The sequence below is a fragment of the Jaculus jaculus genome, chromosome 21, assembly GCF_020740685.1.
Source record: "Jaculus jaculus isolate mJacJac1 chromosome 21, mJacJac1.mat.Y.cur, whole genome shotgun sequence".
In the NCBI taxonomy this organism is placed as follows: Eukaryota; Metazoa; Chordata; class Mammalia; order Rodentia; family Dipodidae; genus Jaculus; species Jaculus jaculus.
In genome coordinates this window covers 13,091,036-13,108,827 of record NC_059122.1, presented here as the reverse complement: position 1 = coordinate 13,108,827, position 17,792 = coordinate 13,091,036, and the positions used below count along the sequence as shown (strand labels likewise).

At 49.4% G+C, this 17,792-nt stretch overlaps 1 protein-coding gene across 1 annotated transcript in view; it reads right to left on the bottom strand.

The window, feature by feature from the left end:
• Window positions 1-17,792, bottom strand: part of Cacna1a (calcium voltage-gated channel subunit alpha1 A) — a 256,875-nt gene that overhangs the window by 17,864 nt on the left and 221,219 nt on the right. The window contains 2 exon segments of the mRNA XM_045139418.1: window positions 11,348-11,453; window positions 16,667-16,763. Coding sequence (XP_044995353.1) covers window positions 11,348-11,453; window positions 16,667-16,763 — 203 coding nt within the window.

Below are 17,792 nucleotides of genomic sequence, written 5' to 3'. Positions count from 1 at the left end.
CAGTTAAGGCACTTGCCTGAGAAGCCTAAGGACCCATGTTTGACTCTCTAGATCCCATGTAAGCCAGACGCACAAAAGTGAGGCAAGCACAAAGTCGTATATGCCCACTAGGTGGTGCAAGCATCTGGAGTTCGGTTGTGGTGGCTGAGGCCCTGGCATGCCAATTCTCTCTCTCTCTCTCTCTCTCTAAAATAAATATATATATATATATGTATATATATATATATATTTAAAAATAAAAGCCAGAGGACTGGAGAAATGGCTTAGCGGTTAAGGTGTTTGTCTGCAAAGCCAAAGGACCCAGGTTCGATTCCCCAGAACCCAGGAAAGCCATCTGCAGTAGGGGCACATGTATCTGGAGTTCATGTGCAGTGGATAGAGGCCCTGACATTCCCATTCTCTCTCTGTCCGTCTCTCTTCTCTCTCTGCTTGCAAATAAATAAATTAAAAAATAACAAAAGCCAGAAATCTCAGTTCTACAACCCCCAATAAACAGAAATATGTCAGTGCATGTTGAGATTAGAAGTAGAGCGAGTGAAGAGTCTGGTTCAGCTGACTTGCCAACAGTGGCCTTGTGAGACACTGAGCACTGATCTGGTAAACACATGTGTTCTCACTCATGAAACCTATGGCTTTTTTTGTTATGCAGCACAGCTGGCTGATACAGAAACCTATGGAATTTTTGTTATGCAGCATAGCTGGCTGACATAGAAACCAAGGATCACAAGGGTTGAGGTCAGGATTGTGAGCTGGGACAGGGCAGGTGGGCAACTAGAGCCTACAAGATGGGACTGTCCTACCTGACATCATCATTATTATTTTTTTTAAAGAGGGGCTGGAGAGATGGCTTAGCAGTTAAGGCACTTGCCTGTGAAGCCAAAGGATATGGGTTCGATTCCCTAGGATCCACATAAGCCAGATGCACAAGGGGGTGCATGTGTCTGGAGTTCGGCTGCAGTGGCTAGAGGCCCTAGTGCACCATTCTCTCTCTGTCTGTCTCCTCTCTCTCTCTGCTTGCAAGTAAATAAATAATTTTTAAAAAGTCAGTCTGTTGGGCTTGCCTCAAAAAAAAAAAAAAAAAAAAAAAGATTCTGGTTGGATGTGGTGGTGCATGCCTTTAATCCCAGCACTCAGGAGGCAGAGGTAGGAGGACCACTGTGAGTTCAAAGCTACCCTGAGACTACACAGTGAAATCCAGCTCAGCCTGGGATACAGTGAGACCCTACCTCGAAAAACAAGACAAACAAACAAACAAATAAACAAAAAAATTCTGGGGCTGGAGAGATGGCCTGGAGGTTGAGGTACTTGTTGGCAAAGCCAAAGGACCCAGATTCAATTCCCCAGGACCCACATAAGCCAGATGCACAAGCTGGTGCATGTGTCTGGAGTTTGACTGCAGTGGGTGAAGGCCCTGGCATGCCCATTTTCTCTATCTCTCTCTCCTTGCATCTCTCTCGCAAATAAATAAATAAAGATAATATTTAAAAAGTGCTAGGGCCTGGTGTGGCACACGCCTTTAATCCCAGCACTCAGGAGGCAAAGGTAGGAGAATCACTGTGAGTTTGAGGCCAGCCTGGGACTACAGTATAAGTGCAGGTTAGCCTGGACTAGAGGAGGACCCTACCTCAAAAAACCAAAAAAAAAAAAAAAAAAAAGCTGGGGCTGGAGATGGAGAAATGGGTCAGAGGTTAAAGGTGCTTGTTTGCAAAACCTGATGGCCTGGGTTCAGTTCCCCAGTACCCACATAAAGCCAGATGCACAAAGTGGTACATGTGTCTGGAATTCATTTACAGTGGCTAGAGGACCTGACACACCCATATTCACTCTCTTTCTGTCTTGCTTAAAGAAATAAATAAATAGGCCTGGAGGAATGGCTTAGTGGTTTAGGCATATTCCTGCAAAACCAAAGGACCCAGGTTTGAGTCCTCAGGACCCACATTAGCCAGATGCACAAAGGGGCACATACGTCTGGAGTTCGTTTGCAGTGGCTGGAGGCCCTGGTGTGCCCATTCTCTCTCTCTATCCCTCTTTCTTTGTCGAATAAATAAATAAATAAAAATAAATATTAAAAAAGCTGGGCATGGTGGTGCATGCCTTTAATACCAGCACTTCAGAGGCAGAGGTAGGAGGATCACTGTGAGTTTGAGACTACATAGTGAATTCTAGGTTAGCCTGGGCTAGAGTGAGACTGTCTTGAAAAACCAAAAAAATTTTAAAAAATTAAAAAAATAAATAATAATTTTTTTGAGGTAGAATTCACACTAGCCCAGGCTTATCTGGAATTCACTCTCTCTCTAGTCTCAGGGTGGCCTCGAACTCATGGTGATCCCCCACCTCTGACTCCCAAATTCTGGGATTAAAGGCGTGTGCCACCATGCCCGGCTCCTACTTTTGATTTTTGAGATAGAATCCCAGTAGATTGACCAAGTGTGGCCTTGATCTTGTGATTCTCCTGCGTTGGCCTCCCAAGTAGCTGACATTTCAGGTGTGAGCCATCTGGGTTTCTTTATCACCCCCTTGGAGAGTTTCAAACTTTAAAAAATTTATTTATTTGTTTATTCCTTATGAGAGACAGAATGAGGCAGGTAGTAGATAGAATGGACAAGCCTGGGCCTCCAGCCACTGCAAACAAACTCTAGACGCACGTGCCACCTTGTGCATCTGTCGTACGTGTGCTCTGGGGAATCGAACCTGGGTTGGCTAAGCCATCTCTCCAGCCAGAGTTTTAAAACTTTAAACTCATCTCCTTGGAGAATTTGAAGTGTCTTGGTTTGAAATGTCAGCCTTACATTCCTGATTTCTTTATATGCCCTTGCCCTCCAACCTGCCCCTTCTGCCTCTTTCCAGACTTCTTTGAGGAGCTGCGGTCCCAAACCTGGGCGTGACTTTGGCTCCTGTCTTTCCCTTACAGACCACACCTACATGCATGAGCCACGCTGTCCCTGAACACTTCAGCCCTCCTGTCCACACCTGGGTTTTGGGATGCTGCTGTGATGTGTTCCGGGCAGGAGTGTGACCCTGTGAGCTGAAGTTTCCCAAAAAAGCCACATCTAGGTTTAAGATTCTGCAGATTGCCTAACTGATTAGAACTCCCTGATTTTTAGCGGTTAAGGAGCTTGCCTGCGAAGCTTAAGGACCCAGAGTTGATTCTCCAAGTCCCACGTATGCCAGATGCACAATATGGAACATGTGTCTGGAGTTCGTTTGCAGCGGCTAGAGGCCCTGACATGCCCATTTTCTTTCTTTCCTTCCCTCCTTCCTTCCTTCCTTTCTTCCCTCCCTCCTTCTCTCCCTCCCCCTTTCCTCCCCTCCCCTCCCCTCCCCTCCCCTCCCCTCTCCTCTCCTCTCCTTTCCTTTCCGAGGTAGGGTCTCACTTTAGAGACTGCCAAATTCTAGTTCAATTTACCAGAACCCACATTTAAAAAAAAAAAAAAATCTGGGGCTGGAGAGATGGCTTAGCCATTAAGGCATTTGCCTACAAAGCCAAAGGACTTAAGTTCAATTCCCAAGGACCCATGTAAGCCAGATGCACATGTGTCTGGAGTTCACTTGCTGTGGCTGGAGGCCCTGGGGTGCCAATTCTCTCTCTCTCTCTTTCTCTGCTTTCTCTCTTTCAAATAAATAAATAAAAAAATATATTTTTTAAAAATTCTGGGTCTTCAGAAAGCCAAGTGCCACATGTTCTCTCTCATATGTGGATCCTAGCTACAGATAATTGGGCTTCTGCGTGAGAATAAAAATACTTAGTAGCAGAGGCCAGTAAGTTAAAAAGGAGACATAAAGGGTAGAGAAAGGAAGGGAGGAGGGTACTTAATAGGTTGATATTGTATATATGTAATTACAATGATTGTAATGGGGAGGTAATATGATGGAGAATGGAATTTCAAATGGGAAAGTGTGGGGGTGGGGAGGGAGGGAATTACCATGGGATATATTTTATAATCATGGAAAATGTTAATAAAAATTAAAAAAAAAAAAATTCTGGGTCTGGTGTGGTGGTGCACGCCTTCAATCCCAGCACTCGGGAGGCAGAGGCAGGAGGATCGCCGTGAGTTCAAGGCCACCCTGAGACCACATAGTGAATTCCAGGTCAGCCTGGGCTAGAGTGAAACCTTACCTCGAAAAGCCTAAAAACAAAACCCAAAACACAAAAGCAAACAAACAACATTTAAGAAAATGCCAGCTCTGCACATTCGTGACCCCAGAGGGCAGAGACTTGAGAATCACTGGGCTTGCTGATGACAACGCTGGATGAGTTTTGGGAGAGACCTCGCTTCAAGGAAATATGTGGATGAAGAAATAAGAGGCCCCCTGATAGTCTCCTGTAGCCTGTGCACACACACATGCATGGGTCCTGTGCATTTGTGCACACACACACACGCTCACGGAGCTGGGGAGATGGCCTGGCTCCTAAGTGAGTCTACCATGCAAACATGGGGACCTTAGACTGCTGGTATCCACCCCCACAAAAAGTCAGGCACGGCCTCGCGCGCCTGTAACCCCAGCGTGAAGGGGGGCACAGACAGAAGGCCTGCTAGGGCTCTGATCAGTCAGTCCGAGCCGACCATGGTGGCGCACCCCTTTAATCCCAGCATTCCGGAAGGCAGGAGGATCTCCGTGAGTTCGAGGCCACCCTGAGCCTCCATAGTGAATTCCAGGTCAGCCTGGGCCAGAGCGAGACTCTACCTTGAAAAACCAAAAAACAAGCAAACAAACAAATAAAATAAACCAGCTCCTGGGTCAGTGAGAGACTCTCTCAGGGAAAGGAGACAGAATGAGAGGAGGACAGCTGATGTTCCATCCTGGCCTCACACAGGTGCCCACAGGGCACCTATATCTGCATCCACACTCCTTTTGAAAGAAATGCCAATTACTTGTTGACGAAATAATCACTGGGTGTCCTATAAAAACGGAGGAAGGACTGTATGAACTGAAGGGAGACATCACTACAAGGAACTTTCAAAACGCTAAAGCCGGGCTAGGGAGATGGCTTAGCGCTTAAGGTGTTTGCCTGCGAGGCCTAACGACCCAGGTTCGATTCCGCAGGACCCACGTTAGCCAGATGCACAAGGGGGCGCATGTGTCTGGAGTTCGTCTGCAGTGGCTGGAAGCCCTGGTGTGCCCATTCTTTCAGCCTCTTCCTCTCTCTCTCAAGTAAATACATATTTTTTTTTTTTAAGAATGCTAAAGCCGGGGGGATTTGCCAATTAGAAAAGACACTTCATGAAAATGCCTAGAGGGAAAGGTCTCTGCCAAGTTCTATCCACCTGCTGAGCTACAAGTGCTACCGCCAGCAGAGAGAACCCTCGGAGTTTCACCTCAAACTCGGCCACCTTTCTCTGAGAACATAGCTATGTGAATTGCAGAAACAAGGAGGGTTACTCATCTTTATTTATTTATTCATTTATTTGTTTTTTCCAGGTAGGGTCTCACTCTAGCCCAGGCTGACCTGGAATTCACTATGTAGTCTCAGGGTGGCCTCGAACTCATGGTGATCCTCCTGCCTCTGCCTCCCGAGTGCTGGGATTAAAGGTATGAGCCACCATGCCTGGCCTTTTATTTTTTTATTTTTATTTTTTTATCTTTAGCAACATTGAGAAGCTAGTACCCCAAAAGGGAACTAAAACCACCTGAACACATTTTTCTCTTTGCTTTTTTTTTTTTTTTTTTTTTTTTTGAGGTACGGCCTCACTTACTTTAGCCCAGGCTGACCTGGAATTCACTATGCAGTCTCAGGGTGGCCTTGAACTCACGGTGATCTGCCTCCCAAACACTGGGATTAAAGGTGTGCACTACCACACCCAGCTTCTAATGCAATTTTTTAAAGATACTTTTAATACTTTATTTTTATTTGAGAGTGAGAGACAGATAGAGAGAATGGGTATGGCAGGTCCTCTAGTCACCGTGAGCGAACCCTAGACATGTGTGCCACCTTGTGCATCTGGCTTACGTGGGTCCTGGGTAATTGAACCTGGGTCCTTTGGTTTTGTAGGCAAACACCTTAACTGTAAGCCATCCCTCCCACCCTAACGTATTCTTTTTTTTTTTTTTTTTTTTGGTTTTTTGAGGTAGGGTCTCACTCTAGCTCAGGCTGACCTGGAATTCACTCTGCATTCTCAGGGTGGCCTTGAACTCACGGCAATCCTCCTACCTCTGCCTCCCGAGTGCTGGGATTAAAGGCATGAGCCACCAGGCCCGGCTCCACGTATTCTTTTTTTAAAAATATTATTTTATTTATTTGAAAGAGAGAGAGAGAGAGAGAGAGAGAGAGAGAGAGAGAGAGAGAGAGAGGGAGACAGAATGAGAAAATGGGTGCAGCAGGGCCTACAGCCACTGCAAATGAATTCCAAATGCTTGTGTCCCCTTGTGCATCTGGTTACGTGGGTCCTGGAAAATCGAACCGGGATCCTTTGGCTTTGCAGGCAAATACCTTAACCATTAAACCATCTCTCCAGTCCCCTAACATATCTCTTAAATCCTTCTTCGATCTCAAAACAAAAATCTGAAGGCTGAGTGTGGTGGCACAAGCCCTTAATCCTAGCACTCAGGAGGCAGAGGCAGGAGGATTGCCATGAGTTCGAGGACACCCTGAGACTACATAGTGAATTCCAGGTTAGTCTGGTGAGACCCTGCCTAGAAAAATCAAAGGAAAAAAAAAAAAAAGAGAGAAATATGAGGCCTCGAGAGATGGCTCACTGGTTAAAGGTGGTTGCTTACAAAGCCTAATGGTCACATTCAATTCCTAGTATCCACATAAAGTGGCACATGTGTCTAATGTTTATTTGTGGTGACATGGGGCCCAATGCCCCCATTCTCATTTTCTCTTTCTCTCTTTGCAAATAAATAATAAACAAAGAAAATCTGAGATAATTTGGAAATTGCCCTGTTACATTTTCTTTTTTTTTAAGTATTTATTTTTATTTATTTATTTGAGACAGAGAAAGAAAGAGAGAGAGAGAGAGAAAGAGAGAGAGAGAGAGGGAGAGAGAGAGAGAGAAAATGGATTCACCAGGGCCTCCAGCCACTGCAAATGATCTCTAGACGCATGCGCACTCTTGTGAATCTGGCTTATGTGGGTCCTGGGGAATCGAACCTGGGTAAGCCTTAGACTTCGCAGGCAATCGCCTTAACCGCTACGCCATCTCTCCAGCCCACTGTTACATTTTCCTAAGTGATGGAAGCATGCCGATCTTGTCTTAGTGAAACTGCAGGTGAGGACGGAGCGGTCACGTCATGTCACTGATGACGTTTCTCTTAGGACCGCTTGCTCACCCAGACCTCCGACTTTACTTAATCATGTCTAAAAAGACCCAATTTTTCACTCCTCTAATAAAATTTATCTCATTATTTAGTTACAATTTAGATGGAAGAACATTTCAGTATTTAGATTGACAGAGACTACATGTGTGTATGTGTGTGCGTTTTGTAGGGAATAGACCCCAGGGCTTTGCACAGTTTTGGTAGGCCTCTGGTTTTTCAGTTTCAGTGTTTTCTTGTTTGAGACACCTGGTTATATTCACAAAGTCTATAGCATCCAATTTCTCTCCTGTCTAGCCTCTTGTCTCTATAGCTACAGGAATGTGGGGCTGGGAAGGGTAATTTTGTTGGGAAAAAATTCAATGTGTTGCTATGTTATTATCTGATAGAATTTTAAGGTAGGGTCTCACTCTAGACCAGGCTGACCTGGAATTCACTATGTAGTCTCAGGGTGGCTTTGAACTCACGGTGATCCTCCTGCCTGTGCCTCCTCAGTGCTGGGATTAGAGGTGTGAGTTGCCATGCCCAGCAATGTTGTTAACTGACTTACTCTGTGACTAACCATTTATTTCCCCAAACTGGAATCTTATGTAGTATGAAATGATATGACAAAATTATCGGTCACAAAAATTCTCATATGAAAGACCAATCTTTCCTAGAATTAGAACTAATCACTCCACACGAGGTTGTGTCTACGGAAGCAAACTGGCTAAAAGAGAAACACACCTTTAATCCTAGCACTTGGGAGACACAGGCAGGAGGATCACCGTGAGTTCAAAGCCACCCTGAGACTACATAGTGAATTCCAGGTCAGCCTGGGCTAGAGTGAGACCCTACCGTACACAAACAAACAAACCAAAAATATTACAGATCCAGAGCCAAATTACCTTAAGTTATTTTTGTCCCCTCCACAGCCATTTCACTTTTAATTTTAGAAAGAGAAAGAGAGAGGGGGGTTGAGAGAGAGAGAATTGGCACACCAGGTCCTCATCCACTGATACCAAACTCCAGATGCTTCCGCCACCTAGTGGGCATGTGCGACCTTGCACTTGCCTCTCTTTTGTGTGTCTGGCTTACTGGGTTCTGGAGAGTTGAACATGGGTCCCGAGAGAAGGCAGTAATAAAAGGAGCAGGCCTGTGGGCTGGACACGAGGCACAGTTGGCACCTTGTCTCTGCACAAAGCCCTTGGTTCCATGCCCAGCACCACATCAACCAGGGGTGGTGGTGCCCATCTTTAACCCCAGCACTCGGGAGCGGGGGAAGGGCAGGAGGATCAGAAGTTCAAGACCATCCTCCACCACATAGTGAAGTCCATGTCGATCTGGGATATGTGAGGCCCTATCTCAAAAACAATGACTGGGTCTGGGAAGATGGCTCAGTGGTTAAAGATGCTTGCTTGCAGGCTGGAGAGCTGGCTCAGAGGTTAAGGCATTTGTTGGCAAAGCCTAAGGACCTGAGTACAATTCTCCAGGATCCACGTCAAGCCAGATGCACAATGCGGAGCATGTGTCTGGAGCTCGTTTGCAGTGGCTAGAGGCCTTCATGCACCCATTCTCTCTCTCTCACTCTCTCTTATTCTCATTCATTAATGTCATTTAAGATGCTTGCTTGCAAAGCATGCCAGCCCAGGATTCAACTCCCCAGCCACCCACATAAATCGAGATGGGCATTCCTTTGCAGTATCAAGAGAACCTGGCATGCCCCCACCCTACTTGGGCAAATAGATAATTTAAAATTTCTAAATAAGGGCTGGAGAGATGGCTTAGTGGTTAAGGTGCTTGCCTGCAAAGCCAGAGGACCCAGGTTCAAACTCCCTAGGACCCATGTAAGCCAGATACACAAGGTGGCGCATGCGTCTGGAGCTCATTTGCAGTGGCCGGAGGCCCTGGTAGACCCATATTGTCTCTCTCTCTCTCTCTGCCTCCTTCTCTCTCAGATAAACAAATAAATAAATTCTAAATAAAACAATTAAAGCAACGACAAAGCAAACAAAAAGAGCATCACTGGCTTCTCCCTCACCACGTCTACTGCATCGCCCGTGCCACTGTTACCTCTCTCACACACGTGGAGAGCCGCGACGCCTGGTGTCACCATGAACGGATCAGGGGGCCTAGCAGTTTTGCGTGCTGGAACGCTGAGATCTTGAGTGAAGCGAGCCAGCCGGCCAGCCAGCCTCTCTCCCTCCCACCTGCCTCACCCTCCCAAGGACGGGAAGCCCCACCACGGCTGGCTTTATCTCAGACAGGACCTTGCAGAGCCCAGACTGGCTCTGAACTCTCAATCCTCCTGCCTCATCTTTCCAAGTGCTGGGATTACAGACGTGTACGCCTCACCCAGCTGCCTCTTTTCTCTATAAAGCACCCAGCTCCAGATATTTTATGATAGTAACAGAAGTCAGACTTACAGAGGCCTTCTGTGCAAGAGAGGGGGGGACCACTGTTCAGATGTGACTCAGTGGTTGGGGGAGATGGCTCAATGGTTAAAGGCGTTTGCTTACAAAGCCTGCCAGCCCAGTTCAATTCCCCAGCACCCACATAAAGCCAGATTCACAAAGTGGCTCATGCATCTGGAGTGTGTTTCCAATAGCACGAGGCCCTGGTGTACCCATTCTTTCTCTCTGTCTCTGTCAATCTCTCTCCTTTTCTTTCTTGTTTTTTTTTTTTTTTTTTTTTTTTTTTTTTTTTTTTTTTTTTGAGGTAGGGTCTTGCTCTAGCCCATGCTGACCTGGAATTCACTATGTATGTAGTATGTAGTCTCAGGGTGGCCTCGAGCTCATGGCAATTCTATTTCTGCCTCCCAAGGGCTGGGTTTAAAGGCATGCGCCACTATGCCTGGCCCCTCTCTTTTCTTATTGTGCTTTTTTTTTTTTTTAAGTTTTTTTATTTGTCAAAGTAGGGTCTCACTGTAGCCCAGGCTGACCTGGAACTCACTCTGTAGTCCCAGGCTGGCCTTGAACTCATGGAGATCCTCCTACCTCCTGAGTGCTGGGATTAAAGGTGTGTACCGCCACACCTGGCTAAATAAAAAATATTTTTATTTATTTATTTGAGAGTGACAGAGAGAGAGAAAGAGGCAGATAGAGAGAGAGAGAGAGAGAGAGAGAGAGAGAATGGGTGTGCCAGGGCCTTCAGCCACTGCAAACTAACTACAGACGCGTGTGCCCCCTTGTGCATCTGGCTAATGTGGGTCCTGGGGAATCGAGCCTCGAACCGGGGTCCTTAGGCTTCACAGGCAAGCACTTAACCTCTAAGCCATCTCTCCAGCCCTAAAATATTTTTTAAAAGTCAACAGATGTGACTTGAGTCAGATCCCACCATGTTTTATTTTATTTTTTTAGGTAGAATCTCATTGTAGCCCAGGCTGGCCTTGAATTTGCAGTGATCCTCCTACTTGCTGGGATTAAAGGTGTTATGTCACCCCGGTGCCAACCCCAGCTCAGATCCCACCTCTCTTTTGGATCCTGTGAGCCACCTTCTCTGCTAGAGACCACGTAATTCCTACCTCAGGGTCTTTGTCAGGGCACAAGCTGCCCACTTTGCCTGAGGCCCTTTGCCCCTGGGCGTTTGCATAATTAATCATTTCACTTCTGGAGCGCCTTCTGTGAGGGGGGGGCGGGCGGGGAGGGATCTTCTATCTCTTCCTACTGGAAGCCTAAGCTGTTGGGCACCCCTTTTCTTTTCTTTTCTTTTTTTAATTTTTTTTATTCATTTTTATATAGTTATTTGAGAGTGACAGAGAAAGAGAGAGAGAGAGAGGGGGGGGGGGAGAGAGAATGGGCATGCCAGGGCCTCCAGCCACTGGAAACAAACTCCAGACGTGTGCACCCCCTTGTGCATCTGGCTAACATGGGTCCTGAGGAATCGAGCCTTGAACCGGGGTCCTTAGGCTTCACAGGCAAGCACTTAACCGCTAAACCATGTCTCCAGCCCCGGGCACCCCTTTTCTGGAGAGGCGCCTGACGCATCTAAGCGTGTGCTCAGCGGACGTGTGGATGAAGACACAGACCGGGACAGTAGTCCCCTGTGACCCTGGCCCATGTGGGGAAGAGTCCTGGCTCCTCCAGGATCATCTCAGGGATCTCGTCCTTACCCTTAGCAATCTTGATGTCCAGGGCCGTTCGGATCAAAGCCATGAGGGTGGAATTGAAGTGGACCGTGTTGTCATCAGCCACAGGCAGATCCATCCGCAGGAGCCTCTGGAGAACCCGGGGTGAGGGTGGTCATTTTCGGCCCCTCCCCCCTGGCTTCCCACGAGCACCCACAGGACCCAGGGAGCCTTGGAAAGAACTCTGAAGGCAAAGGCCCCTTGGGTCACCCATGCCAGGCCCGAACTTCCTGACCACCTGTGGCCTGCAGGGAGGGGAGTGCCATTGCCTCCACTGCTGAGCACATCTTTTTTCTCCCCACTTATTTTATTTTTTGAGGTAGGATCTTGCTGTAGCCCAGAACTCACTCTGTAGTCCCAGGCTGGCCTCAAACTCACAGCGAGATCCTCCTATCCCTGCCTTCTGAGGGCTGGGATTAAAGACATGTACCACCACCCTGTCATCCCCCCCCCCCACCCCTTATTTGGTTTCTCAAGGTATGGTCTCACTCTAACCCAGGCTGATCTAGAATTCACTATGCAGTCTCAGTCTCGGGGTGGTCTTGAACTCACGGTGATCCTCCTACCTCTGCCTCCTGAGTGCTGGGATTAAAGGTGTGTGCCACCACGCCCAGGGCCCCTTCTTTATTTTTGGAGAGAAGGTTTTGTAGCTCAGATTGGTCTTGCATTCACTGTGTAGCTCAGATTGGTCTTACATTCACTGTGTAGCCCAGGCTGGCCCCCAAACTCGCAGCAAGTCTCCTGCCTCACAACTTTCCATCCTGGGATGCCAGGGCCCACTATTGGGTCCAGCCCAGGCCCTGGCCTTTTCTGACCCCACAACCTCGGCCCAGGGTTGTTGCCCCAGAGTTCTTCTCGAAGGCTCCTTGCCCCCGACCAGAGAAAAGAGCAGAAAGAAAGCAGTCCGTAGCAGCGTGCAGCAGCCTCCCCGTGGGGTCCGCGCGGCCACAGCCGCTGCTCCCTGCCCGTCCCCTCCGCTCCCGGCGGCAGCGGCGGCATTCCCAGCAGCTCAGGCCCTTGGGCGACATGCAGCGGGCAACACAGAGCGGCACACGCACGCGCGCACGCACGCTCACACACACACACACACACACACACACACACGGGTGGGCGCATGCAGACGGAATCTCGAGACTCATTCATAGCTCCGTGGGAAGTGACTGTCTGGGGACATGGCCGGGGGTTTGGCTGTCTGGGCAAAGAGCTGGGATTGGGGGGTTGGGGGAGGGACGAGGGCATTTCCCATGTCCCCCCCCCCACCTCAAGGGAAGAAAAGATGCTTTGGGTCCCAGACAAGGGGTTCGTTGCTCCTGCTCAGTAGCTTGGAGGGTGAGGGTGATGTTGGCTTAGTTTGCCTCAACCCAAGCTAAGCGTGGCATGGGCATGAGGGCAGTGGGATTAAGGGCCAACTCAGGCTTCACCAGGGGGCACGGGGCACACGCTGGCAGGAGACAGTGGAAGAAATTTAAGGGCACACCAAACCTAGAGGAGGGTGTCCAGTGAGACTGGGACAGGGCAGGGAGGCAGTGAGTCACTAAAGAGACAGACGAGGGTCCTGGGCACGTCTGGGCGGGCTACACAGTGCACAAAAGCCCTGCAAGCTCAGCGTCATGGGTCTGCGTGGGCTGAACATCAGCTTTCTGCCTGCGAAGCAGAAAACTGCCTGCTCATCACATGAGTGGAGGGCCACGTGAGTGGGTGGTGACCACACGAGTGGATGACCACGTGAGTGGGTGGTGACCACATGAGTGGATGGCCACATGAATGGGTGGCAGCCTCACGAGTGGATGGTCACACGAGTGGATGGTGATCACACGAGTGGATGGTGATCACATGAGTGGATGGTGATCACAGGAGTGGATGGTGATCACATGAGTGGATAGTGATCACACGAGTGGATGGTGATCACACGAGTGGTTGGTGATCACATGAGTGGATAGTGATCATACGAGTGGATGGTGATCACATGAGTGGATAGTGATCATACGAGTGGATGGTGATCACATGAGTGGATAGTGATCACACGAGTGGATGGTGATCACATGAGTGGATAGTGATCATACGAGTGGATGGTGATCACATGAGTGGATGGTGATCATACGAGTGGATGGTGATCACACGAGTGGATAGTGATCACACGAGTGGATGGTGATCATACGAGTGGATAGTGATCACACGAGTGGATGGTGATCATACGAGTGGATGGTGATCACACGAGTGGATGGTGATCACACGAGTGGATAGTGATCACACGAGTGGGTGGTGATCACACGAGTGGATGGTGATCACACGAGTGGATGGTGATCACACGAGTGGATGGTGATCACACGAGTGGATAGTGATCATACGAGTGGATGGTGATCACACGAGTGGATGGTGATCACACGAGTGGATGGTGATCACACGAGTGGTTGGTGATCATACGAGTGGATAGTGATCACACGAGTGGATAGTGATCACACGAGTGGATAGTGATCACACGAGTGGGTGGTGATCACACGAGTGGATGGTGATCACACGAGTGGATGGTGATCACACGAGTGGATGGTGATCACACGAGTGGATAGTGATCATACGAGTGGATGGTGATCACACGAGTGGATGGTGATCACACGAGTGGATGGTGATCACACGAGTGGATGGTGATCACACGAGTGGATGGTGATCACACGAGTGGTTGGTGATCATACGAGTGGATGGTGATCACATGAGTGGATAGTGATCACACGAGTGGATGGTGATCACACGAGTGGATAGTGATCATACGAGTGGATAGTGATCACACGAGTGGGTGGTGATCACACGAGTGGATGGTGATCACACGAGTGGGTGGTGATCACATGAGTGGATGGTGATCACACGAGTGGATGGTGATCATACGAGTGGATGGTGATCACACGAGTGGATGGTGATCACACGAGTGGATGGTGATCACACGAGTGGGTGGTGATCACATGAGTGGATGGTGATCATATGAGTGGATAGTGATCATACGAGTGGATAGTGATCACACGAGTGGATAGTGATCACACGAGTGGATGGGGATCACACGAGTGGATAGTGATCATACGAGTGGGTGGTGATCACATGAGTGGATAGTGATCACACGAGTGGGTGGTGATCAGATGAGTGGATGGTGATCACATGAGTGGATAGTGATCACACGAGTGGGTGGTGATCACATGAGTGGGTGGTGATCACATGAGTGGATGGTGATCATACGAGTGGATGGTGATCACACGAGTGGATAGTGATCATACGAGTGGATGGTGATCACATGAGTGGATGGGGATCATACGAGTGGATGGTGATCACACGAGTGGATGGGGATCACATGAGTGGATAGTGATCACACGAGTGGATGGTGATCATACGAGTGGATGGTGATCACACGAGTGGATGGTGATCATACGAGTGGATGGTGATCACACGAGTGGATGGTGATCATACGAGTGGATGGTGATCACACGAGTGGATGGTGATCACATGAGTGGATGGTGATCATACGAGTGGATGGTGATCACATGAGTGGATGGGGATCATACGAGTGGATGGTGATCACACGAGTGGATGGGGATCACACGAGTGGATGGTGATCACACGAGTGGATGGTGATCACACGAGTGGATGGTGATCACACGAGTGGATAGTGATCATACGAGTGGATGGTGATCACACGAGTGATGGCCACGTGAGTGGGTGGTGATCATACGAGTGGATGGTGATCATACGAGTGGATAGTGATCACACGAGTGGATGGTGATCACACGAGTGGATGGTGATCACACGAGTGGATGGTGATCACACGAGTGGATGGTGATCACACGAGTGGATGGTGATCACACGAGTGGATAGTGATCATACGAGTGGATGGTGATCACACGAGTGATGGCCACGTGAGTGGGTGGTGATCACATGAGTGGATAGTGATCATACGAGTGGATAGTGATCACACGAGTGGATAGTGATCACACGAGTGGATGAGGATCACACGAGTGGATGGTGATCACATGAGTGATGGCCACGTGAGTGGGTTGTGACCACATGAGTGGATGGTCCCATGAGTGGATGGTGATCACGTGAGTGGATGGCCACACTTCTCCAGCAGTTTGAAAGGAAACTTTTGAACTGTGGAAAAGGTGCATTTCAAATGTGCACACAGGAGCAGCCACGGCAGGTTCTGTGCAGAGAAAACCGAGCCCGGGACAGTGCAGAGGTGGTGGGAAGTGGACTTGGGGGCAGGGCGGGGGGGGGGGTGGGGGTCAGCTGCACTAGACGGCGGGGGTAACAGCCACAGGAGTGAACATGGGGCTACGGAGTCATCTGGAGTGTGGTGGGGGGGGGGAGGGTTGAGGTTGTCCCTGGATGAGCTGAGCAAACAGAGCGTCTGTCTTCAGGCGCTGAGGGAGATTCCAGGACAGAGCTATGTGTGTGTGTGTCTGTGTGTGTCGGGGGGGGGGGGGTGTCTTGGCCAAGCCACCCCATGGGTGGCAGGCTCTTCCCTCCCTCAGCCAGCATGCACCCCCCAGGTTGGCCATGGCGCCTGCCCGCCCCAGGCCCCCGCCAAGGCAGCGTGCATGGCCTGCGTCAGTGCGCCACCGTCCAGGGGTTCAGCTGCGGCCCGCCTGCCCACTCTGGAACAATGGAGAGGCATGTTGGGGTGTCTTGGGTCTGTGCAGGGGGGGAGGGGAGGAGAATGGGTCCTGGGCTGGGGAGGCATTTCCAGGGGAAGGGTGGGGGAGGCTGTGGGGGACTTGGTGGGGAGGGCATTGGATTCCCCCAAGGCCCTAGGTCAGAGGTCAGAGGTCAGAGGTCAGCTTCAGATGTGCCTGTGGGAGGCCAGGACCTGGGGACCAGGGCCTGGTGGCCTCTCTTGTGGGCCCCTTGTCCCAGCCTGAGCCTGGGAGGGGCGTTCGGAGAGGACAGAGATGCCTCTGCGCCTCCCCCACAGCATGTTACTGTCAATTTGGTTTTTTTTTTTTGGGGGGGGGAGGGAGGAGGTCAGTTGGGAGCTACAGGACCTGGGGGCTTCCCTCCCCCTCCCCCTGGCTTGTTTGGCCATAATGGAGTCTCAAAACACGTAGACACTCATCAAGAAGGACGACACAGTGTGTTGCTTAATCACGGAAGGTTCAGGATTCAGTTACTTGAGAAAAGGAAAAAAGAAAAAGAAAAAAAGAAAAAAATAGAAGAGGAGGAGGAGGAGGAGGAGGAAGGCTGGCAAAAGACGCGGCTGGGTGTTCCGGTGAGCGCTGGAAGTCTCCCAGCGCTCCCACGCCGGGGGGGTCGGCAAGGATAGACTACCTTGTAAGCCACTCTGGCCGGGCAGTTCCTCCCCAGGCCCAGGGGCGGGGACATGTGTCTCAGCATCTGATACATGTCTGCGTAAGGCATGCGGCCCCTAGCAGCACCGAAAACAAAACAAAACAACAAAAATAAAAATAAAAAATAAAACCAAAAAGATAGGGGAGGGGAAGGAGGTGGGTGGGAATGGGGAAACCAAAGGGATAGGGGAGAGGTGGGGGAAGAAACAGAAGAAAAAAAGAAAAAAAAAAAAAAAAAGGAGGGGGAAGAAAAAAAAAACCAAAACACGAGCCGAAAAAATAGAGAGAAAAGAGGCAGGGAACGATAAAATAGGTGTTTCAAATAAATGGAGAAGAGGAGAGGGGGAAAAAAATGGAAGAAAAGGTAATTAAAAAATGATTATCTCACTGCTCGCAAGCAGGGAGGGAGAGAAAAGAGAACAGTCAAATTCAACTTGAGCGGTAGTGGTGGTGGGGCACCATGGTTCAAGGTCAAGGTCTCCGCTTTTGGCTGAGGCTGGTCTCTGAGGTTGGCCTCGATGGGGGAAGGGGAGGGCCAGGACTGGGGGTGGGGTGGGGTGGGGTGGGGGGAATGGGGTACTTAGGGGGTGAGCATGGAGGAGAGAATTGGAGTAAAGGTGCTGGTGGTGGGCGATGCAAACATTACACTTCCCGCCAAGGGAGGTGCCTGATTTGGGGGAGGGGGTGCCGTTGAGACCCTCGGGCCGGGCAGCTTCAGCTAAGAGCAAGCACAGATGGTTGAGGGAACAGGGTTATACGACCCATGCTTCATTGATCTACATGACTGCATTCTGTAGGCTACGCGTTTTCTAGTTTGATGCAAGAGAGAGAGAGAGAGATGGCTCCATTTTGTAGATATATATATATATATATGAAATATATATATGGAAGAACCCCAAGCCACAGTCATTCCATCGATGCTAGCAGGTTTTAGTGGAAGTCAAACCTTGCAAGCAACCCTATGAGGACATTTCTTGCCTAAGCCGAGAGGGGGAGATATTACTCGCAATAAACTGTACATATCCTTATAATGAATGCGGCCACTGAAAGGAGAAGAGAGGGGGTTAGTTTTGGGGGTGGGGACTCGACTGGCCACCGTTAACTCC